Source organism: Marmota monax, unplaced genomic scaffold, assembly GCF_021218885.2.
Source record: "Marmota monax isolate L192 unplaced genomic scaffold, Marmota_monax_Labrador192_F-V1.1 WCK01_AAM20220418_F8-fsc00218, whole genome shotgun sequence".
Taxonomy (NCBI): Eukaryota; Metazoa; Chordata; class Mammalia; order Rodentia; family Sciuridae; genus Marmota; species Marmota monax.
Genome location: NW_026694764.1, coordinates 816045 through 841545, shown reverse-complemented (window position 1 = coordinate 841545; position 25501 = coordinate 816045). Strand labels below are relative to the sequence as shown.

Sequence of the window (25501 nt, the reverse complement as noted above, 5' to 3'; positions counted from 1 at the left end):
AGGGAAAACAACTGGGAGACTCAGCACATGGCCTGGCTTTGCCAGATCAAGAGAAAACATGAGACCTTTTCAAAAGTTTTTCTATTAAAAAAAAATGTTTCTAGGGCTGGGATTGTGGCTCAGCGGTAGTGTGCTCACCTAGCACATTCGAGGCCGTGGGTTCGATCCTCAGCACCACATAAAAAATAAATAAAATAAAGGTATTATGTCCATCTACAACTAAAAAATAAATATATTTTTTTAACTAGCCTTGCTAATATTCTCTGCATCAATCCAATTTTAGTAAATATGCTGCCAAAGAGAGCACAAAGCCATACAATTTTAAGACTCCCCACAACGCCTCCCAGACACACAAAAGAGAGAGAACAAGAGAGGTGGAGCAGGTGAATCCACAGAAAAGATCTGAGAGTGTGTCAGAATCCCTAGCCTGCCTGGCTGCTGAAGATGGTTTTCTCTTGAAGCCAGTAGTAAAGACTGCTTCTTCAGATACAAAGTCAGCAAAAGGAAGACACTTCAAGGAACACCCCCCCACCCACCCACACACACAAAACGACAACAAAACATGACATACCACTACCAAAGGAACATTTTCCAGTCACTGACCCTCAAAGAAATGGAGATTGTTATGATTTGGATCTAAAATGTCCCCCAAATCTCATGTGTTAAAGGTTTGATCACCAACCTGTGGTGCTATTGAGAGGTGGTAAAAACTGGGAGGTGAGGTCTAGTTGAAGGAAGTAGACCACTGGGACATGTCCTTGAAGGTTAGATCTTGTCACCAGCTACTTCCCTCCACGCTCGCCCCATCCATTCTTCCCAGTTGCCAGGAAGTAAGCAGCTCTGCTCTATCATATGCACCCTGCCATGATGTTCTGCCTTGCCACAGGCCCAGAACAACAAATCCAAATGACCATGGACTAAAACCTCTGAAACCATGAGCCAAAATAAATATTTCCTTCTTTAAGTTGATTTTTTCAGGTATTTTGTCACAGTGACAGAAAGCTGAATAACAAAGATCTATTAATTGCCTGATGAATAATTCAAAATTATTGTTTTAAGGAAGCTCAGCAAGCTATGAGAACATGGATAGAACTGGGGATGTGGCTAAGTGAGTGAGTGCTTGCCTGGTATGTGTGAGGCCTTGAGTCTGATTCCCAGCACCAAAAAGAAAAAGGAAAAAAGAAAAAAAAGAGAGAGAGAAAGATGGATAATAACAACAACAAATCAGGAAAACAAAACTTGAACAAAATGAAATGTTCAACAAAGAGATAAAGATTATTTTTTAAAACTTCTGGAGCTGAATGGTGAGACTGCAAATTGTTGCGGCCAATATGGAAAGCAGTATGGAGATTCCTTGGAAAACTGGGAATGGAACCACCATTTGACCCAGCTATCCCACTCCTCAGTCTATACCCAAAGGACTTAAAATTAGCATACTACAGGGACACAGCCACATCAATGTTTACGGCAGCATAATTCACAATAGCTAAACTGTGGAACCAACCTAGATGCCCTTCAATAGATGAATGGATAAAAAGAATGTGGCATATATACACAATGGACTATTACTGAGCAGTAAAAGAGAATAAAATCATGGCATATGCAGGTAAATGGATGGCGTTGGAGAAGATAATGCTAAGTGAAGTTAGCCAATCCCAAAAAAACAAATGCCGAATGTTTTCTCTGATATAAGGAGGTTGACTCATAGTGGGGTAGGGAAGGGGAGCATGGGAGGAATAGACAAACTCTAGATAGGGCAGAGGGGTGGGAGGGAAAAGGAGGGGGCAGGGGTTAGCAAGGATGGTGGAAAGTGATGGACATCATTATCCAAAGTACATGTATGAAGACACTTTATATGGTGTAAACATACTTTATATACAACCAGAGATATGAAAAAATGTGCTCTATATATGTAATAAGAATTGTAATGCATTCCACTGTCATTTATTTTTAAAAATCAATTAAAAAATTCTGGAGCTGAAGATACAATGAATGAAAATTTTAAAACACAATAACAGGGACTGGGGTCCTGGCTCAGCGGTAGAGCACTCACCTAGCACTATTCAAAGACCTGGGCTCGATCCTCACATAAAAATAAATAAAATAAAGGTACTGTGTCCAACTGCAACAAAAAATAAATAATTTTTTTAAAAAGCACAATACACACAAATGGCACGACTCTATATCATGTACAACCAGAGAAATGAAAAGCTGTGCTTCGTTTGTGTACAATGAAACAAAATGCTCCTGCTGTCATGTATAACTAATTAGAAAAATTTTTTAAAAACACAATACAGAGCTTCAGCAGCAGACTTGGTCAAACAGAAGAAAGAATCTGTGAACTTGAAGACAGGATATTTGAAAGGAGGAAAAGGAAAATGAATGAAAAGGGATGGAAAAAGATCACAGAATTTAGGGATACTGTCAAGAGAAATAATATACAGATGAAGGAATTTCTAGGAGAATAGGGAAAGGGTGAGAAAATTAGTTAAAGAAAATAATTGCTAAAAACTTTCCAAATGTGGGGAGCAATAAGGACATCCAGGTACATAATGTTCAAAGGTTCTCAAGCAAGATCAACCCAAAGAGGACTGCTTCACTGAGACACAATCATGTTTTCTCAAACAAAAGGAGATTCTTTTTTTTGTTTTGTTTTGTTTTGCAGTACTGGAGATCAAACCCAGGGCCTCACACATGCTAAGCAGGCACTCTACCACTGAGATATAACCCCAGTCCCCAAAAGGAGAATGAATCTTGGAAGCAGCAAGAGAAGAGAAGATTCATCACAAACAAGGGAACCTCCATTAGACTATCAGCAGATTTTCTTGCAGAAACCCCATGGGCCAGGAGAGAGAGAGAGAGAGAGATGATATGTCAAAAGTGCTGAAATCAATAAACTGCTAACCCAAACTACCTTACCCAGCAAACCTGCCCCTTTTAGAAATAAAAGAGAGACAAAGTCTTTCCTAGATATGAGAAGCTGAGGCAGTTCACCACTTGATCTGCTTTACAAAAAGTGCTAAAGAGGCTGGGCTGTGGCTCAGTGGTAGCACACTTGCCTGGCATGTGTGAGGCACTGGGTTCAATTCGCAGCACCACATATGAATAAAAAAAAGGTCTATCAACAACTAAAATATATATATTAAAAAATAATAATGCTAAAGGATGCTAGCATGGTGGTGCACGCCTGTAATCCTAGCAGCTCAGGAAACCGAAGCAGGAGGATTGCAAGTTCAAGACCAGCCTTGGCAACTTAGCAAGATCCTGTATCAAAATCAAAATAAAAAAGGTCTGGGGGTGTACCACAATAGAGTCCCCTGGCTTAAATTTCTAGTACTTCAAGGAAAAGAAGAAGAAGGAGGAGAGGAAGGACGCAGAGGAGGAGGAGAAAGAAAGAAAGAAATGCTAAAGGGGATTCTTTAAGCTAAAGTGAAAGAATGGTAATTAGTAATATGAAAGTACAGGACTCACTGGTAATGTTAAGTCAACATTCAAATTTAGAATACTCTAATACTGTAATTGTGGTATGTAAATCACGTTCAACTCTGATTTAAAGATTCAAATATAAAAGTATTAAAAATAATTATAGCTACAATAATCTATTAGCAGATACATAATATAAAAAGCAGTAAATTATGACATCAAAAACCTAAAATGGGAGGAGATAGTTAAAACTGTAGAGCTTTTGTACACAATTGAAGTTAAGTCACCAGTTGAAAATTTACATAAGCCAGATTTTTCACCAAGTAAAACAGCAAGAAGACAGTAAAAAGGAAGATACGCAGAAAATAATGAATAAAATGGCAATAGTAAGTCCTTACCCATCAGTAATTACTTTAAATAGAAATGAACTAAATTCTCCAATCAAAAAATATAAAGAGGGCTGGGGTTGTAGCTCAGAGTTAGAGTGCTCACCAAACACATGAGAGGCACTGGGTTGGATCCTCAGCCCTACATGAAAATAAATAAATAAAATAAAGTTATTGTGTCCATCTATAACTAATTAACTAACTAAATTAGTTAATTAAAAAAAACATAAAGAAGCTGAATGGATTTTTAAAAAACAAGGTCCAACTTTTTGTTGTTCAGTGAGGACCCACATAGGCTAAAAGGGGTTTATTGTTCTCACCTGTGGAGATGATAATCTTCCACTTATTGAGGATCAGACGAAATAAGGAATTTAAGCTACCGGTTCCAAGCCTGAGTCCCCAGCAGGTGCTCAATGACAGGATTTATTAATGCTGCACAGGCCCAGAAAGGCCCAGGGGAGGCAACTGATTGCACACATTTCCTCCCAATTCCAAATCCATCAATGTCACATTGGTATCTTAGAACTAGTCATGGTGGGAGAATTTATACCAATGAAATTAGCAAATTCCATACATTAGGAATCTTCTGAGCAGGTTTTTAAATTTACCAGACATTCCAGGTTATCGTCATTATGTATTTTCCTGACGTGACTGCTCACTTCAGTCAGAAGCAGCCCATTCAACAAAATGGTCTCTTGATTTCCCCACCCCAACTTCTCATTTTCAGAGCCCTCACTGAAAATTTAGTCTCACAGTATTGTAGGGAGTGACTCAGTCAGTCAAAATGCCCACTGGACACATTTTTTTTTCTTTTCTGTGATACTGGGGATGGACCTGAGGCCTTGCATGTGCTAGGCAAGTGCTCCGTCACTGAGCTGCACCCCCAGACCTTTCTGGGTTTTTTTTTTTTGAGTCAGGGTCTTGCTAAGTTGCCTGGGCTGGCCTCAAACTTGCAATCCTCCTGTCTCAGCTTCCTGAGTAGCTGGGATTACAGGCAAGTACCACTGCGCCTGGCTGAACACATTTCATGATGCTGGATGTCACACACCTTTAGAAACAGGAAGCCTTTCCCTTTTCCTTGCCTTTTCTGAGCAGAAGCTGGGTTAGTAGTTCCAGGGTTCCCAGGGGTTTCAAGACGCTCTCTTCTGAGATGGTGTGTTTGTCACTCATGAGCTGGTCTCTTCCCCCGTGTTATTGGGTGGACTCTGAGTTCTGTCTTTCTTCTTGAGCTCATGGCTGCTGTGTCCAGGAATGCACAGGGAAGACTCCTCTGTGGGGACATCTTGCCCATGCACAATGCAGAGTCTTCACCCTGGAGTCCAATCCCTCTCAGACTCCCTCCCATACTGTGAAGGTACTTTGGTGGACTTTGAGGGAGCAAGAAAGGGTAGTGAGAAGACTCCAGCTTCTGAAAAGCTTGGGGTAGTCAGTGTCACTGGAAAGGGGAATGGTTGCATGGTGACGGTGCCTGGGTTTCTCGCCTGTGGGCTGATCAGAAAGGAGAAGTGTGGTCAGGCTGGTGCTCATTGCTTTAGGGGTGGGGAAGAGCCTCTCGCCAGCTGCAACTGAGCACAGCACTCAGGCCAGCGCTGCCTCCTCAGCTGCTCGCATCTGGACCCCCTGGCAGTTCAGGTAGGCACTATGGCTTTCCCAGGGGCAATTTCCTGCTTTCTCTACCCCAGGTATCTGCCAGTGTTGGCATCTAGGTCTGTGTCTATGTGAGCAAATGAACTAGGGATAAACTGAACCTAAAGCCTTGGGACAACCACTGGGTGGGGTTGGAGAAACACCAGCCTTGAGATATCCACTCTGCTTATCATTGGTTGTGTGACCTAAGGCATCACTTCATCTCTCTGGGTTTCTGTTTCTTTGCGTATGTCTGGGAGGATGAACTCTACCTTTCAGGTTGAAATGAGAATGACAGGGAGTGAGATGTGTGTAAACTGTAAGAGGCTTATTATCATTCCTGGATACTGATGGTGAGATCTGGTATGTTCTCCTGTGAGAGAATTCTCATGGCACTGGGCTAGAGTTGGGGCGGGGGCCAAGGCATCAACTAGGTAAACTTTAGGGTATGTTTCTCAGATGAAAGTACTAGGACATCATCAGTTTGGGTATCTTTGTCTCTGCATTTCTGATGTTTAGGGATTTATAAGCCTTTCCGCCTTCCAGAGGCCTCGGAATCATGGTGTCCTGGGTGGGATGAGATCTTGACTCACCTCTCTGCTCTTGCCCTCTAGAAATTTAATTTTCGAGGAGACCTGGGGTCAGATTTTTCCATTTCTACTTCCACTGCCTCATGCACTTGTTCCTAAAACCACTCTCTTCCCTGGTGCCTTTGCACACACATACCCAAAGTGGCACAGCTGCCAGGTGTGGTGGTGCACGCCTGTAGTCCCAGCACTTAGGACATGAGTCAGGAGGATCATTTGAGTCCAGGAGTTTGGACTGAATCCAGCCTGATTGACATAGTGAGATCCTCTCTAAAAAAAAAGAAATGTAATCCCAGCAACTCAGGAGGCTGGGGCAGGAGGATCACAAATTCAAAGCCAACCCAGGCAGCTTAGTGAGACCCTGACTCTAAAAAGCAAAAAAGGGTGAGGGTGTAACTCAGTGGTAGAGTCCTCCTAGGTTCAATCCCCAGTACTAAACATGCACACACACGCGTGCACACACAGGCGTGCATACACACACACACACACACAATAAGTGAGCATTGCTGAGCCTGCAGAACGCAAAGCTGCAATCTTCTTTTTAATTTTTTAGGATTTTTTTCCCCTCTGAAAATTTGAAAGTTGAGGAAAATAACTCCAAATTTTGCTACCTAGAACCACTGGTGCCTTCTAATGGTGTTACTGCCAGAGAGCCACTGAGTGGCAGAATTCAAGTTTTCTTCCACATTCTTAGAACCAACCAAACAAGTAAAATAAGCAATTTTTTTTGGCCCCAGGAAAGATTTCCAAGTAGGAGAAATCTAGGGGTAAACTGAAGCTGAGCAATCCCCAACTCTGGAAGACTCTAATGAGGGCAAACACATCATACAGAACATCTTAGAAACTTTAGAAAATCAGCCTATTTGGGAGAGGGAACCAGAAGCTTTTAAAATAAGTGACAGTTGGGCATTGCTTATTGAAATCCCAGGGACTCCAGAGACTAAAGGAGGAGGATTGCAAATTTGAGACCACCCTCAGCAACTTAGTGAGACCTTATTTCAAAATAAAAGATAAAAAGGATTGGGGGTGAGGCTCAGTGGTAGAATGCCTCTGGGTTTAGCCCCCAAGCACCTCAAAATCAATCAACAACAACAAAAGTCTCCCAGTAATTTGCTCATGATGTTTTGTTGTTAACTTTCATCCTATTACTGCACCCTAGCCCATCAAGTAATTATATAATTTACTTCTAGTCCCTCTCTATTTGATCTCTGGGTAGTTCCATGTTTACCTATACGTAGATGAATATATTTATGCATTTAGGATTTATTTTCTTCTGATTGCTTTTTAGACTAGATTTCTAAAAATACTGAATCAAAGGACATGGCCATTTTAAAATGTATTGCCATTTGATTAAAAAAAATTTTAATATTCACATATACTGCCATTGACCAGTGAGGATCAATTTTCCCACAGCTTTGTCAGATTAAGATGTTATTGTTATTTTCTTTCTTTTTTTTTCCCCTAGCAAGTAGAAAAAGTAATTTCTAGCTGTGAGCTGACAAATACACCTGACAGGCAATCAGTTATGATGGGTGATCACATATGAACAGAATCAAGTCCTGTAATGAAACAAATCAGGCTCAAGATTAATCTGAGAGCTGTCATAGTATGACAAGCTATCCCACTGGGAGAAGCACTTGCAAGAGCATGACTCAGCTCAGCCAATGACCTGTCCAGTTTAGCCTGGCCTTCTCAATTCCGTAAGCTTTATATTCAGATCCCATATTTTTTTTTCTAGTGGAACAATTAACATGATGTCAGTATTACAGCATGATACAAAATAAAGAATGTAGAATAAGAATATTATCAAAGTGCACAACACGCAGATGAATTACTGTAAACCTGTCACTACATTACTTACTTCATATACAGGAATATGAGCTTACTCACATTTTATATCACAAAATAATTTTGTAATTCTATATTATAATACAATGTTTGTAAATTAAAAGCATCTCTATTGTTCTATAAGGTTTAGCAAGGTAATCACAAGTTAGTTTTTTAAAAAAATAAGGGCTAGGTGGTGCCTGCATCCCAGTGGCTCAGGTGGCTGAGGCAGGCAGATCAAGTGTTCAAAGCCAGCCTCAGCAGCTTAGCGAGACCCATATCTCAAAATAAAAAAAATAAAATAAAAAAAAGAGCTGGAGGTGTGGTTCAGTGGTTGAGTGCCCCTGGGTTTAATCCCCAGTAGGAAAAAAAAAATGGCTGGGGATGTCGGCCAGTGATAAAGCACTTGCCTAGCATGCACAAAGCCCTAGGTTCAATCTCCAGCACCATAAACACACACAAAAACCATCACACAAATTCACAAGTAAAACATCACCCACACAATGACACAAAGTAACTACATAATATATGTAAAAATATTTACATATCTTCTTTAGCACTAAGCATATGACTATAATCTATGTTTATACAATGTATACATGTCAATTTGCTAAAAAAAAAAATTCCCAATGCTGTTTGTTTTAACACATGCATACATCATAGTACTTAATTGACAAAGAAGCTAAACAGATCATAATGTATAATTAAAAATCAATAAGCTAGCTGGGCATAGTGGAACACACCTATAATCCCAGCTTCTCCAGAGGCCGAGGCAGGAGGATGAAAAGTTTGAGACCAGCTTGGGCAATTTAGCGAGACCCTAAAAAAACAAAGACTTGGGGATATAACTCATAGGTAGGACACTTGTGGGCTCAATCCTCAGTACAACAACAAAAATCAAACCAAAAACAAACAAAAAAACCAGCCCAGTAAGACAATACTTGCTCACCATGCACCTCCTCCCCTGAAACCTTTTATATCCTGCATCCCTTCCCTCTCCCCCAGAAGCCTAAGCCCTTTATCCCTCTCTGTATATAGAGAGCTCAATATAAGATTCAGTCATCTTGCCCCTACTTGAAAAATAACTCCAAATTTTACCATGTTAGACTCATAATAAAATTTTTATGTTCTTTAAAAAAAATTCAAGAATCACAGCAGCTAAACTCCATGACCCACTTAGGACCACATCTATAAAGATCAGTAGCTTTTTCTTGAGTTGCAAGAATTCCAGGCTTCTAAGATGTGTGTGATTTCAATGATACTGCCAGGAGTTCCATAGTGGCTAGACTTTCTGGCAGAATATTATTTGGAGTCCTCAGCAAACTCTAAGAGCCTGCTAATTTTAGTTTAAGAACATTAAATTTTAGTAGTTATTAATAATTTAAGAAACTATTGGTCCTTTATTTTCATGTAAAAATGAAAGTGTATAAAATTGCAGGCCAAATGACCAAAGACTTGAGGAAAGCATTGACTTTTTTGGATGCATTCAAAGCCCATTCAGAGGACCTGGTGTCCATGCAGAATCAAGCAGTGGATTGGAGGGGGAGGATTAGGAAGGAGAAGAGGTATGCTTCAACACCCCCCTCCATTTGTTTTATGCCCTACCTCCAAGTCTTCAGAATAAAATAATTCATAGATTTGTGTGTGGTGGATTGATATTTTTCTCAAGTTTATTTCAAATGTGAATTTGTAAATTACGCCCTTATGGAGAAAGTCTTGCCATTTTTATTGATGTTTACTTGACACCTAAATAAAAAAAGAATGCTGTTATGCAAATAAAGCTTCAAGATAATGAGACTGCTGCCCCAAATATCTCCTGTGTACAAACCACAGAGCTGCTACCACTTTGGTAGGAAGTTAAATACCCTGGGCATGGCTGTTCTAAACCAGTTGAGCCTAGGGTGAGGAAGGGCACAGGGAATCCTGGGAACTGCAGGACACTTAAAGGGCAGAGGGTTAGCAGGGCACAGGAAGTGTGGGGGAAGGGAGTGCTGAGGCTGATGAGGTGGGCAGGGTGCCCATAGAGAATGCCCTTGACCGTGCTAAGTAGAGGTGACACCAGTCTTCACTTTGCTCCAATCATAAAGAATCACTGAAAATCTTATGACAGGGAAGGCCAGGGTCATATTTACATTTGGCAGCAAGTGGAGGGCCAGATAGGTGATAAGGGGCCAGCAAAAATTCAATGGACCAGGCGCAGAGATAGTGAAGACTTGGACTAAAGCAGGGAAAGAAGATATGGAGAAGAGGGAATGGATTTGAAGACTCAAGTGGAGGTGAAATATAGAGGTAGGCTGTCTGTCTGAGGTGGGTGGACACGGGCCCATGGGAACAGGAAGAATGAGGCTGGGGCTTCCAGCTTTTCACAGAATTGCAAGAATAGAGAAAGAAAAGACACTGGACTCCTTCTAATTTACCCAGCCCTGCTCTGCCCCTGGCACACTCTGATTTGAAGTTATTGTCAACTATCCACATGGGCTGTTGTTGGTGCTGATGTCAGCGAGAAGGTCAGGTGGGAGCATGGAGCCCCTAAACAGGATCAGAGAGTCTGGGAACCAGAAGGGAATCAGGCAAGAACTGCTGATGCTGATGAGCCTGGATGATATCTACCGTCTCCCAGGACCTTGAGATCTAGGTTGAGATCAGCTCAAACTCTCACTACACAGCCTGCTTCAGGGCCTTCCAAAGCCCTCCCTGGGATGTCTGCAGTTTCCCTAGGAGGTCACCTCTTTCCTGCTGGTCAGCACTGGCTCACAATCTCTGGAGGAGTGTATTGCACAGATCCAGGAGTGAACTGAGCCCTTTTCCTGGATTCCCAGGTCACCAAAACAGATCTGCTCACAAAAGCACTCGGTAGATGCAGAGACTACATAAAGATTGGGCAGTGGGGTACCAGTAGGGTGTGTAGTGCAGCATGACAACTACAAACTGAATATAACACAGGCCTGTTCTGAAATCATCTTTGCAGTCCCATTCCTGGGAACTTCTTTTCCCCCAGTGCTAGGAATTGAACCCAGGGCCTCGCATGTGCTAAGCAAGCTCTCTATCACTGAGCTACATCCCCAGCCCTTCTAAATACTTTCTGTCAATTGCTTCTCCCACCTCTGCCTGGCTTCCCTACTTCGCTTCCTCCCATCCCTCTTCTTATTACCCCCTACCACCGACTCCATGTTCTTCTCCCTCTATGACCCAGAGGAATCCAACACTCCCCAGTTTCTACTAGCAAACTTCACTCCTGGCCCAGCCTCCTCCCCTAAATGTTCTGCAGTGTCCTCCTGACAGTGGCTTCCTTTCTTGGCACTTGCATTTGTTAACAGAACATTGTGGTTTGCTCTTAATAATGCCCCCATGTCTGGTAATCTTCTTCTCTTCAGCATGTATTCATCTTTTGGAAGCATTTCCACCTAACAAGACAGGTGAGACATTAAGGGTCTTGTTCTGAGCAGGTTCCCAGTACACTGGAGACAAGAAACCTATTCTCTTGATGCCCAGCCCAGGTCCCTTCAATATTTCATATTTATGTGCATATGTGTGTACCTTTCGTGTTGTAAATGATTTCTCACTGAGAAGATATCTCGGTTGGAAAAAAACAAGATAAATGCTAAATAAACTCACAATCTCAGATGTGAGATTGTGAATTTATTTAGAATTTCTGATGAAGGTTCTGTTGCTGTCTCCCTGGAAATACCTTCTAGAGAATGTGAGTCTTGGGGTTGAGATGTGATTGCCTTTAGCTGCTCTCCCATCCCACCCTCCTTCTCCCCCACCCAGTGGAATGTCTTGCTCAATTCTTTCCCCCGAAGAAGAAACCACTCAGAATTGCAACAGGCTTCTCACTGATGTTCCTTGAAAATGTCTTGGGCAACTAGAAGAATAGGAAGAAACCAAGGGGAAGCTGGACCCCCCCACACCTCCCCCAGAGCTCCCACGGTTCTGCTTCCCAGCCAGCCTCTGGTGGCTTTGGAAATATACGACATGACACACGAATTTCAGAGCCTTGAGTCAAATGATCTACGACCCTGCATCGTCACAAGGGAAGTCTGCCCATAATGGACTTCATGTATTCACCGACATATATGGAGCATTTACTGTGTCCCAGGTGATGTTCTCGGAACTAGAAACGGGTAAAGAAAGAAGCAAAGCCTTGCTCACAAGCTGACATGTGTGTTGATCTGTGCACCAGTGTGGGAGGCAATACAATTAACAGAACAAACTCATCAGAAGACAACTGTCGTTGTAATGGTCTCATCTGGAGGGCGAATGCATTTCACATGTTGATCATAACATGTTTCGGGGTAGCAGTGTCCCTTTGAATGGCTGAGCAGCACTCATCAGGAGGGGCCTGGGAGGAGGAAGGCAGCCCTAGAAGGAAGTGCCCTGGGGATGTACAGTATGTGGGAGGCAGGGCTGGAATGTGGAAGAGGAGTCTGTTCTCCAGCCTCGCCCACCACCCCAACCCGTCCCCAGAAAATTGACTTTGCCTCCTACTTTGGAGGAAATGGAAACTTTGGGGTGTGAGCTCTCAACTTCCTGTCCTCAGACCTCAGTCTTCTCTGGTTCCATTCAGCCTCAACCCCCTGTCTTCATCCTTGTTCCCTTTTGAAAGCTCATTCTCTTATGTCGGATATTGTTCCTGCTCTCTCCTATCCCTGTATTTCACTCTGGTCCTTGCTCCTGGCACTGTCATGGTTTATAAACACACACGAAGTCTTTGATACTGCACACAAACAACCTTTACTCAGCCTCAATTCCCTTCCTTCTTGAAGTTCAGGCTTTCCTTGCCTGTTGGGATATCCTTCTCTCCTGTTCGCATCTATCTCTGGTTATTCCTTCTCATCCTCCTTTGAAAGTTCCTCTTTCTCTTTCCTTCTACTTTGATGCATAGATTCTTTAGGATTCCATCTTTCCCTCTGATCTTCTCAAAGTGAATGAGGCTCAGAGACTTTCCTGAGGGCAGGATGATTGAGGAGGAAGGGGAGAAAGTATGAGATTTCTGAGCTCCTGAGCAGGGAGCACCACGAAGTTGGGGAAAAAATACCAAGAAGGAAGGACACATGTCTAGATAAGGGGGAGAGGGATTCTGGGTCTTCTTGGTTTCATAGGAACTGCATTCCTACATCCTCATCATATTTGGCTATAACTATCCTCCAAAGACCTTTGATAAAGATTCTCAGATGTCCCTGCTCCTGCCAAAGCACTAAGGAAGGAAAACAGGATTCAGTGACTCAGTTTGTCTTCTTTCATGTTTACACATTCAAGCAAGTAGGTTTAAAGTGAAGAGGAAGTGGAGAGAGAGGAGACAGCACCTTACTCTGGAGAGAAATGACTCATTCATTGACAGTGGGCTTCCGGTGGGATTCCAGGCCCTGTGACAAGCAGATAGGAAAGTTATTTGGGTTCAAGGAGTTTGGGTGGCTTTCCTTTCACCTGGCTCATTCTGCTGCCACGTATGACCGTTTCAGGGAATAAGGATCCAGCTCATCACCAGTCCCAGTTGGGAACTCTGCAGAGAAGTACAGTGCTGCTCACTGAGGCCTGAGAACCACCTGGAGTGCTTGTTAAAATTACTGATGCTTGGTGGCACACACCTGTAGTCCCAGCTATTTGGGAGACTGAGAGCAGAAGCATCACAAGTTCGAGGTCAGTCTGGGCAACTTTTCAAGCCCCTATTCCAAAATAAAAAGGACTGGGGATGTAGGTCAGCAGTAGAGTACCTTTGGGTTCAAATCAGAAAAAAAAAAAAGTTGATGCTCAAATCCTATTCTAGATCTACAGATCAGAATTGAGAGTGGAGAGGGCCATAGACCCCTATATTAAAATGAATTTTAATACATTTCTCAGGTAATTTAATGTAATTTTTGAGAAATCCAGGCTTGGTGGTCAAAAATTAAGGCCTTAGAGTCAGATGTATCTGGGTTCAGTTTCTGATTTTTCACTCTCAAGCTCTGCAACCTTGGGCAAGTTGTTAAGTCCTCCTAAGCTTCTGTTTTCTCATCTGTAAACCAGAATAATGATCAGAATTTTCTACCTTATAGACTTATAGAGCTATTGTGAGAATTAAATGATCTGGGGCATGTGGAGTAGTTAGAACTTATGATAAGTCGGCATATGAGTGTTATATTTCCAAAGTGCATTTTCATACTGAGTTTCTCATAATGTGCAACAAGAAGTCACAGCTAGGACTGGGGATATAGCTTAGTGGTAGTATGCTTGCCTAACATGCATGAAGCCCTGAGTTCCATCCCCAGTACCGCAGGGGGTTGGGGGAAAGAAGTCACAGCTAAAGACTAAACGAAATCTTGCCAATATTGGAAATTCTTGAACCGTGGTTCTGCTTTCAGTTCTATTATGAAAAGAAAGAATTTATCACCTTCATGTCAGGGTGGCAAAGTACAAATATGGTGTCAGACCAGACTGAAATGGAATGTCAGGAAGTCAATTAGACTGTGTAAACCTTAGCAAATCTCTTAACCTCTCTGAGTTCTATTTCTTCATTTGTAAAATGGAAGTACAGCTAGTACTCCATGTTGATGGGTTCCATACTCACAGATTCAACCAACAGAAGATTGAAAATATATTTTAAAAAAATATTGTGTCTGTCTGCCTGCCTGCCTGCCTGCCTGCCAGGAGTGGTGGCACATGCCTATAATAACAGCTATCCTTAAGGCTAAGGCAGAAGGATTGCAAGTTTGAGACCAGCCTCAGCAACTTAGTGAGGCCCTAAGCAACTCAGTGAGACCCTATCTCTAAATAAAATATTTTTTTAAAAAAGGGGGTTGGGCATGTTGCTCAGTGGTTAAGCACCCTGGATTCAGTCCCTGGCACGTAGATAAATAAATAATAAAAAGGATCGGGGGTATATCTTAGTGATAGAGCACCCCTGGGTTCAATCCTCATACCAGGAAAAAAAAAGTTGTATCTGAACTGAACACACACAGACTTTTTTCCTTGTCATTATTCCCTAAACAATACAGTGCAACAGCCATTGATGTAGCATATTCACTGTACTGGGTAATATAAGAAATCAAGAGGTGATTTGAAGTACCATATATGGGTGGATATACATAGGTTATGTGCAAATACTATATCATTTTATATAAAGGACTTGAGCTTAAACAGATTTTGGTATCCAAGGAGAGTCATGGAACTAATCCTCCTTCTACCACATGCCTCGGACTGTAGTAATAACCCCTTCCTTGGGACCTTACAATAAAGTTTTAAGCAATAACATGTATATCAGAAGTTCTCAACCTTGGCCTCATATTAGAATCATCTGGAGAACTTTATAAAAACAACCAAATTCCTATAGGCAGGACCTACTCCAGCTCAATTTCATCAGAATCTATGGTGTTTTGTATATAGGCATTTTTGGGGGGTGGTACTATGGACAGAACCCAGGGGTGTTTGGCCACTGAGCTCCATCCTCAGCCCTTTTAATTTTTTATTTTGAGACAGGGTCTTGCTAAGTTGCTTAGGGACTCACTAGGTTGCTGAGGCTGGTATTGAACTTGATTCTTCTGAGTTGTTGTGATTATAGGCATGTACCACTGTCTCAAGTTGTGGACATCAGCAATTTTTAAGGCCCTCCAATATTCAGGGATGAGGACTTCTGGTAGACCTTAAATTCTTAGTCCACCAACTGTTTCAAAGTCTACAGGAAACGAGGTCAGACCCTGTCCTTCCAGGTCAGCAGCTGGGACCCCTACACCTGCACTTCCACACTCAAGCCCTCCCCATTCCCTGAGACTAGCACTGATCTATGGATGAGGGGTGGGACCAGGTCTGCTCTCCTATTAGTTTCCACTGTCAGCCTAGACTGGATCTTGGTCGCATATTCTTTGGTTCCCAGGGCCCTGTTTTATCTTTAAACCAGAGTCCTGCCTTGAAAACCCTCCTATCTTCTGAGCCTCTTTTAAAAAAATTTTTTTTTCCCTCTCAAGTGACAGCCTTGCCCCTATGTCCACCTTGTGGCAGGACTCTGCTGCTTCCTGACTGGGCCAGCAATTCACCACGAGCTGAGCTTCTGGTCAAAGACGGCAGATCATCATTACTTTTCTTCCCCCTTATTTTCCTGAGACATCACTCAGATGGCAAAAAAGAAAGGAGAAAAAAACCTTTTTAAATGTATAAACTCATGGAATTACTTTAACTGAAGAGTGTCATCCCATTGAGGTATGAGCATGAAGCATTTGTGTCTGGACCTCTTCCTCCCTCAGTATTTCCACATTCTAATCCCTGGAACTTATGACAGTGTCAGATTTCATGTTAAAGGAGAATTAAGGTAGAAGACAGAATTAGGTTGCTAATAGCTGACTTTGAGATGGGGAAATAGACTGGGTGCACCCAAAATAACCACAAGAGCCTTTTTACATGGGAGAATAGAAGAAGATGTGCCTTTGGAAGAATGATCAGAGAGATGGGGACCCTGTTGGCTCTGAAGATATGGGAAAAGACCATGAGTCAAGGAAAGTGAGTGGCTTCTAAAGCCATAGATTCTCCAGAAGGGACATAGTCCTTTCAACTTTAATTTTAGCCCTATAAGTGAGACTTATGTGGACTTCTAACCTCCAGAATGGTTAAGATCATTTTTTTTTTTTTTTAGAGGCAGGGCCTGTCTATGTTGCCCAGGCTGGTCCTATATCTCTCTCTGCACTTAAGTGATCCTCCTGCCTCAGCCCCCTGAGTAGGTGGATAACAGGCATGCACCACCACACCAGGAATGAATAATAAATTTGTGTTGGTTTGCACCAGTAATTTGATAGAGCAGTCCTAGGAAATGAACACAGCTTTATTCTGACAACTGTTGCTGCCTGGGCTCCTGCTTATCACCATGGGCCATGGCCTCCCCATAAAAACATTTCAGTTCAATTTCAAAACTTTTAAGCCAGACGTGATGGTATACACCTGTAATCCCAGCAACTTATAAGGCTGAGGCAGGAGGATCTCAAGTTCGAGGCTAGCCTCAGCAACTTGGTGAGACCCTCAGCAACTTAGTGAGACCCTGTCTCAAAATTAAAAAATAAAAGTGCTGGGGATGTGGCTCTGTGATTAAGGACCCCTGGGTTCAATTCCCAGTACCAAAAAAAAAAAAAAAAAAAAAGAACAGAAAGAAAAAAAAAGAAAAACTATTTTAGTTACTTTTGATTATTAAACAGACTCATTTTAGCTTTTTAAAATTTAGCTATACTCATTTTGAAACCTTATATTAGACTCAGAGCTCATCCTTCGTCCTGGTGAGAGGAGTATTGACAGGGTAGAGAATTCTCAGTTCCCTTAACACCCCCTTCCCTAAACTTACCTCCCAGCATTGGATTGAGGGAGAAAGAGAGGACAAGCAATTGTCCATGGGAAATATCCTATCAGTGGGCCATAACTACTGATGAAGTTTGTGGTGGTGGCATTAGGACTTCTAGCTAGCCCAGTAATAAGGGCCTCAAACCCTGGCCTTGAGAGTCTTTTGTGGTCCCCCAAGAGCTGTAGCCCTTGGGCTGATTCTCAGCATCCTCTCATGCAAGCATTTCTCTGCCCCATGCTTCAGTAGCTCTCAGTTGTCCTGCACCCCACAATCTTATCTACCCCTCTGTGGTCCCAACTTCAGGCCTGAACTTGATCATGTAGACACTGCCCATTGCCTATTCCCTGTATTCTCTCACCATCTCTCCCTGGAGCTCCTCTACCCTGTCTGAAAGCACCTTCACCATTAAACTAGGCTGACCGATCTAGGGAATATCCAAGTGGGAGTGGGATGTGATTCTCTTAGGCCTCTTTCACAACTGTACTCTTTCAAAAGACAGCTTCTCCTCAGTTCTATTGAAAAAATACCTCCTATTGGTCTATGGGGAAGGGTGACTTGCAATGCTATTTCTCTGGTCTTAGAAAGTGGGGAACTTGAGACTTTTATTTTTCATTGTGGGCTCTGGCCATTCACTTAGGAGGATCTTCTGTGGTTCCTCACACCACCATGACACTGCCACAGTGATGCCCCTTCTACAGCAAGATGTCTGGAACCCTTTTTGGCCTTTCCTTGATGATTTCAGGATATCATTATCAATATCAACAGAGGAACGTCCCATGACATGGACAGAAAACATTTTGGCCTTCCTGGGTCACTTGGGCAGTTCACTTCCCTCTGTTCTTAGCTCCCCATCTGGGGAACAGGGTAGTGGTTGAGAATGAAATGAGGTGAGAGGTGGAACTGTACTTGGCAGACTGCTTAGTCTGCACTAAACATGCTCAAAATATCTGATGGCAAATCAAATCAGTTTTATTAGTAAAAAGAAAAACAACAACAAGAAATCAGAAATAAAAATACTTATCCCTCTGAGAAGTTCTAAAGTGACCCACTGTTTCACTTTCAATAACATCATTCTACTTCCTATTTCTTTCCCAGGAACCAGATGAGAATGAAATTTCTTTGACCTTGAAACTTGAACAATGGCTTTTCACAAAAACTGAATACACTACATGGTCAGTTTTATTAAAGTGAATGCAAATAGTTTAAAACTCAAGTAACACAGAGGGTTTACAGTGAAGAGCTGTGGCCCTCATTTTCCTACCTTTCCTTCCACCCTGTCCTCTGACACAATGACTTTTAACCCTCAAGTCCTGGTATCAATTTCTGTAGTTCTAAAGATCAGGTTTGTGTTGCTTTGTGGAGAAATTCTTCCAGAGTAAAACAAAAAGACAAAAAAAAAAAAAGAAGAAGAAAATATGAGAGGAAAGATAGATGAAGAACAGGGAGACAAACATCTGAATAAGAAGGAAAAAAAAAACTGACAAAATGAAGAGAAGCCACAGATTCATGGTTACATTGAGTGCATCCAATGTATTTCCCCATCTCAAAGTCAGCCGATTAGCAACTTCTGTCTACTCTGCTGCCTATCTCTATCTACCTATTTATCTATATCTTTACCCAAGGGTAAAGGTGACATTTCTATTTACACTTGTTAAGCAAAGAGGCTGCTTTCTGATATATGGCCCCCTTTTTTTTCAGCATTTTAAAAAAATGCAAGTTTATTATGGTAGTTTCTGTGTCAAGGTTATGATCTAGCTTTAGGTCCAAGGTCCTCTTACAGGCTCACTAACTGTTAGCAGAATTCAAAAACTGAATTATCTTTTCTGGCTTTCAGAAGACAGCTTTCAGCTCCTACAAGCTGTCCCTCAAGTTATTGCCACATGGATCATAACCCAGGCAATAGTCACGGTATTTACTTCTGAAAAGCCAGCAGGACAATCTCCGTCGTGTCTCTTTCACTTCTGACTGTGACTTCTTGATATTCTTGTCCCAACCTCTTTTTATACAGTTCTACTCAGATCTTCTTTCCTTTCATCTTCCTGTCCCCCCCTACACTTCCTTTTGACTGTTACAGTATCTACTAAATCACAGTGAGTTTAAGATAGATAAATCGTCACTTATCTATGACTTAACAGAGTTGTTTTGACTGGCTGGTTAGATGGCTCTTTCTTTTTTTTATAAGCACTCTACTGACTAAGCTATATTCTCAGCCCTGATCTGTAATCTTTTTTAAAATTTTTTATTTATTTTTTAGTTTTCAGCAGACACAACATCTTTGTTTGTATGTGGTGCTGAGGATCGAACCCGGGCCGCATGCATGCCAGGCGAGCACACTACTGCTTGAGACACATCCCCAGCCCCTAGATGGCTTTTTCTTAAGTCCAGTGAAAATAAATTTCACAGCCCCTTACTGAAAGCCATTCCCAGTCCCCATTTGCTTTTCTTTTCCCCTTGATTCTTCTTTCTCTACTGCTCTCTTTTGGACACCCTGAAATAAATGAACTGTGACAAAAAAAAAAAAAAACCTCTTCTGCGTACATACTGAGGGGTGGAGTTTTCCTAAGTAGCTGACACTTAAAAATAAATCCCCAGTAGACAAAGGGGACTGAAGGAAAAAGAAGGGGAAAGTGAATGGGAAAGACAGTAGAATTGAACATAACTTTCCTGTGTTCATATATGAATACATGACTAGTGTAACTCCACATCATGTACAACCACAAGAATGGGAAGTTATACTCCATGTATGTATGAGATGTCAAAATACATTCGACTGTCATGTATAACTAAAAAAAGAACAAATTTTAAAAAGAGAAACCCCTTCATGAAGGGAATTCTTTCAAATAGCATTTGGCCTTTACCTAAAGTTGCAATAAATCACACCTAGAAAAATGCATCTTTATTTCAAGAGTAATTTCCCATTATTTAAGTGTACTTTTCCATTATTTTAACCTGTTGTACATTCCAGAATTTAAAATGTAAGGTATACAAATTTCTGGCATGGGGGAAGCAAAATGTGATCTGTTTGGTCTTATATATCAATCTTTCTCTTAAAATGTTTAAGTATATATAGACGATTGTCTTTTTAAAATTATAGTGTACTTTAAAATACCAAAAACTATGTCAAACGATAAAAGTTCAATGCAAAAGTTGAAAAAAAAAAAAAGAAGAAATCCACAGTACATCTACCAATATGGATAAATCACAAAAGTCACATAGAGTAAAAAAGTAAACTGCAGAGTGATGTATATAGAAAAACACTAGTTATACGTTACTGTATTTTACCACATGTTAAGTGTATCAGTAGCCAAAGAACATTGTACTTGTCCAAGTCAAAACTTGGAATAAAGAAATTAAATTTGAAACTGAAAATCCGAGTTATGATACATCAGTTTAACCAATAAAGACACTATGCTGTTAATACAAACATATTATTAAATTTTCATCCAGATTAGGTCTTACTTAGTAGTAATAATGGCTTTACAGCAGCCTGATACTGCCCTGTTTCTCTATCACCTACCTAGATGCCTTTTCACATAATTAATATTACTCAAAACCATGCAGCTGAAATGGCACTGTACGAATATCCGTTGGCTAAATGGAGACCCAGGAAGTTCTTGTGTAACCAGGATGAGAGTATATCTTTTAGGATCCCTGGAGGATCAAACACTATGCTGTTAATACAAACATATTATTAAATTTTCATCCAGATTAGGTCTTACTTAGTAGTAATAATGGCTTTACAGCAGCCTGATACTGCCCTGTTTCTCTATCACCTACCTAGATGCCTTTTCACATAATTAATATTACTCAAAACCATGCAGCTGAAATGGCACTGTACGAATATCCGTTGGCTAAATGGAGACCCAGGAAGTTCTTGTGTAACCAGGATGAGAGTATATCTTTTAGGATCCCTGGAGGATCACTTTTACTCTGATACCCAAATGAACTGGCGAAGTGTTCACTCCATGGATGAAGGGAACACTCTCTCTCCCCTAAGAATTCCTTGAATTCCTGGGGACTATTCCAAATAGTTCATCCTGCAGCCTGCTCCCCATTGTCACTTGAAGCAGGAAGCTGTAATTCTCTCTTCTTGCGGGTATGTCCCGCCCCGCCACCCCCACCCCCGCTTGGAAAACCCTGCCTAAATGTCATTCCTGACCTGCCCCCACAGGTTCTGCTCATACAAGCTTTTGTACATTCTACAATTTTATTAAAGGTGTGCTGATAACAGAATATTACAACACAGTGTAACACAGACGTTTACAGTTGAATATTACATGTAAATACTCATAAATGCACTGGTTATTTTCTGCTATGGGGACTTTCTAATTAAGCTCTGACTTTGGCCTCTCCTTCTGCTGCTAACCTGTTCCAAGTCTCTCCTCCTCTCTAGTCTGCTACCTTCAGACCCCAAATTCTTGTTACTTTTCTTATGCTAACTCAAGCTTGTTCTACATCTTCAGCTTTGCCCTCCTAACCATGCCTCACTCAAAGAGACTCATTCTGTTGCTGTAAGAGAACACCTAAGACTGGTAAGTTCTAAAGAAAAGAGGTTTATTTTGGCTCAGTGATCTGGAGGCTGAGAAATCCAAGGTCAGATGGCTGCATCTGGTGAGGGCCTTGTGGAGATTTAACTCAAGGCAGAAAGGGAATTAGGCACATACAGAAGAGAAGCAAGTCTTGCTGTAACCTAGTTTTGCAATCAAAAGAGCTCACTCACATGAGATGGCATTAATCCCTTCATGAGGGTGGATTCCTTATGACCCAAATGCCTTTTGAAAGTCCCATCATCTCTCAACACACTTGTCACTTTAGGCACCAAGCTGCAATATGAGTTTTGGTGGGGAAAACACATATTCAAACTATAGCATCCATCAAGGTATTTTTTCTAATCCACACCTCAAAAAAAAAAAAAGCCTCAGAATTCTTTTTCCCCTGTTATGAATTCTATCTTATCTTTATGATACAAAAAAGAACTATAGTCAATAATTTCTTTAAATGGCACTTTTCCCCTTCTGCTGCATTTTCTTATATCTGCAATATAAGAAACAAAATTGATGATGTCTACTGTTTCTAGAGTACCTAGCAGATTCATATCTTGTCTATAATCCTCACAAAGCCCTGTAAAGTAGTAGGTGGTGTCTGTTTCTCTATCCCTGCCTAGATGCCTTTTCACATAATTAATATTCTCAAAACCATACATCTGAAATGGCACCGTTTGAATATGCATGAGTGAGTTTCCATATTACAGACGGAGACACTGAGGCTCACAGAAGGTTAAATGACTTGCCTACTTGCTGATCTGTAGGGTTTGACTGTGAACCACTGGCTATTTTATTCCTAAGCAAATGCCTGCCTCTCTACACAGCACGGAAGACAACAGCCCCCACCACCACTCCAGGATGCCTTTCATTCATGTGTTATTCTCTATCTGCATTCTTCTTAGGATTCCACTGCAATGTCTTTGTGGATCAACTATTTCTGGATCATCTTGGCTGTGGCCATCATTGTCGTCTCCTTGGTCCTAGGGCTCATCCTATACTTTATCTGTCGGCGCCAGCTCAGACAAGGTAACAGTCATCTCATCTGGGCAGGTGGATGGATGTCAGGACATTAGAGCTCCTTTCAGGCAGGAAGATGAGTCCTGGGCCTTATGGGCTGAATTTTAAATTAAGGGTCATGCTTTCTGGGTTTGAGTCCTACTCCTGCCACTAACTTATGTTCCCAAGGCCTCAATTTCCCCATATGCATAGTGAAAGGGGGAGGTTAACTAATCTCCAGGGACCCTTCCAGCCCGGAGGGTTTGGATGGAAGCAGAATTTGTTTCAAGGCACAATATGCTCAAAAGCTTTGTCTTTGAAATGTGACTATTGATTACAGCATCTTGTGTCTGGAGCTTAAAAGAAAATACACATATACAAAATATCAAAAACTATGTTTGGGAATGAAATACAAACTTGACCCATGACCAACATGTTTGGCAACCCTGATTGCCTTCTACAAGACCATACTCTTGAACTTTCTGGTATTTGGTATTATCTCCTCCTTGACCAAAGGATTTGGACAACCACACACACACACACACACACACACACACACACACGACTGCTTAAAGATTAACACTAACTTTAGATTATCTACAATTAAGTTTTCAACTTTGCCTTTCTTCTCCAAAGTATGGTGTGTTTTCTTGAGAGTTTATCCCTTTAAAAAAATGACCTAAACCAGTAGTATATAGAGGATGGTAAACATACTGAGAGGTACAGCCACCTTCCCCTGGGGCACCCTGGGTAGACATCCCTCAGTAAACAGGACACTACCCTCCTGGGCATCTAGACACAACCTCAAATTCTGGTTCAACCCAGTGCTGAAAAGTCGAGATTATATAAGAAGTGAAATTTTTTTGTTATTCTTCTCAATCTCTTTTTAGAAATAAGAAGATTAAATTTCAGAGGGAGACAGAGCCTTAATAGAGGTGCCATAGGAATTGGTGGCAGAGTTGGGACTAGAACTCAGATGTGCTGGGCTTATAGTTCAATGCTCTTTCTCCTCTACCTCTTAACATAATTAATTTTTTAATACAAAAATTGTCTCCTGGGATAGGGATATAGCTTAGAGGTAGAGCATTTGCCTAGCATGTGTAAGGCCCTGGATTTGATCCTCATTACTAGAAAAAAAAAAAGTACATTCTGGGCCCCTGTAATCCTCTATCCATTTACCTTCTTAAAACGTTTCATTTTCAGTTATGGACCAAAGTATGACCCTAAATAAAACTTTCCTATTGGGCTGGGGTTGTGGTTCAGCAGTACAGTGCTTGCCTCGCACATGTGAGGCACTGGATTCAATCCTAAGCACTGTATAAAATAAATGAATAAACAAAATAAAGATATTGTGTCCATCTACAACTAAAAAATAGATTTTAAAAAAACTTACCTATTCTCTTTTATCTTAAACTACTTATACTAACAAGTAAGTTATAATTAATATGTCTAACACTTCACAATTTACAAACCAGTTTTCCCATTCATTTTCTCATCTCTTCCCAACTACTTTTGGTTGCTCATATGACCTGCATTTCTGAGTGCCAACCAAGTATCAGGCATAATACCAGGCAATGAAGAAACACAGCCTATGTGGTTGTTGTCCTCACTGGGTTAGCTCCCGCCTCTGTGGTCAGATGGCCTGGGGTCAAATTGAAGCTCTATCAAGCTGGGTTCAGTGGTGCATGCCTGTGATCCCAGCTGCTTGGGAGGCTGAGGCAAGAGGATCAGAAATTCAAGGACAGCCTAGGCAATATATCATCACCCCATGTCAAATAAACAAATTCTAGCTCTATCACCTAGTACCTTTGTATTCCTAAGTCTATTTGTATTCCCTCTTGACAGTTCTTCTTCCAAATGTTCTGGACCCACTTGGTCTCTGAGGACTTCTAAACTCTAGAATCACAACTTTAGCGAATTCATCCCAAATCATTTTGGTTTTCCCCCACCTTAGGCAAGAAATGGAAAATTTCCAAGTCCATGAAACAAATCCATGGAGATGAAGAAGAGAAGATGTATGAGTAAGTGTGTGTGTGTGTGGGGGGGGGGCGGGAATCCTGCTTCTTAATTTTGAGAATCACCTGTTCACTTCTAACCTTTCCCCTCCACCACTGTTCTGGTATGACTGAGACATCCACTTTTCCTGTGGAGTTAGCAAAACATTGTTGTGTGCCAATGCTCCCACTTTAAGGAAAAGGCACTATCTGGCACCCTGTTCTCCAAGGCTTCCCTTCTTGAGTCTATTTTGACAGATGTTGCACGTTGGGCTGTGTGCTCTAGGCCTACCACCTGCTCTACATCTCTTCTTTAGATGCTTCTTTGTTTTACTTTTGTTGTATGTGATGTGTTTGGGGATCTATGAGTGGTATCTGTGTAAGTGGCCCCCAAGGCCACCCTTAGGCTTGATAATTCACTAGAAGGACTCCTGGGATCCAGAAGCGATGACACTCAACATTACAGTTTAATCCAGCAAAAGTATACAGCAAAGAAAAAAGACACATGGAGTGGCATCTACTACATACAAACCTCCAGTTGTCCTCCCCCAGTGGTCTTAAGGATCCCCTTAATTCTCCCAGCAATGATATGCAATGACACATTTGAAGTATCTCCAAACAGAGACACTCTCCTGAGCCTTGCTGTTCGGGGTTCACTGGGGACTAGTTAAGTAGGCATAGATTGCCCACATGACTGACCTAGTTAGCAACTCAATCTCCAGAGCCTCCAGGAGTCAAATTGACACAGCATGGTCCAGGGTCCCAGGCAAACAAAAACATTCACCATGTATCATGTCATGAGCATAAACTATCTGTCAGGACA

At 41.5% G+C, this 25501-nt stretch overlaps 1 protein-coding gene across 4 annotated transcripts in view; it reads left to right on the top strand.

Moving 5' to 3' along the window:
* The first annotated feature begins 5330 nt into the window (after nt 1-5330).
* The window catches only part of Scimp (SLP adaptor and CSK interacting membrane protein), a 30734-nt gene continuing 10563 nt past the window's right edge, over nt 5331-25501 (top strand). For 3 of the 4 annotated variants that reach the window (XR_009225006.1, XR_006847378.2, XM_046425027.2), the window contains exons 1-3: nt 5331-5441; nt 22591-22714; nt 24639-24705. Coding sequence is in view for 2 of the 4 variants with exons in the window: in XM_046425027.2 (XP_046280983.1) it covers nt 22603-22714; nt 24639-24705 (179 nt within the window). In the remaining 2 variants the exon portion in view is untranslated. Of the gene's footprint in view, nt 5442-13311; nt 13490-22590; nt 22715-24638; nt 24706-25501 lie in introns of all 4 variants that reach the window. The other variant, XM_058572805.1, reaches the window with a different exon arrangement.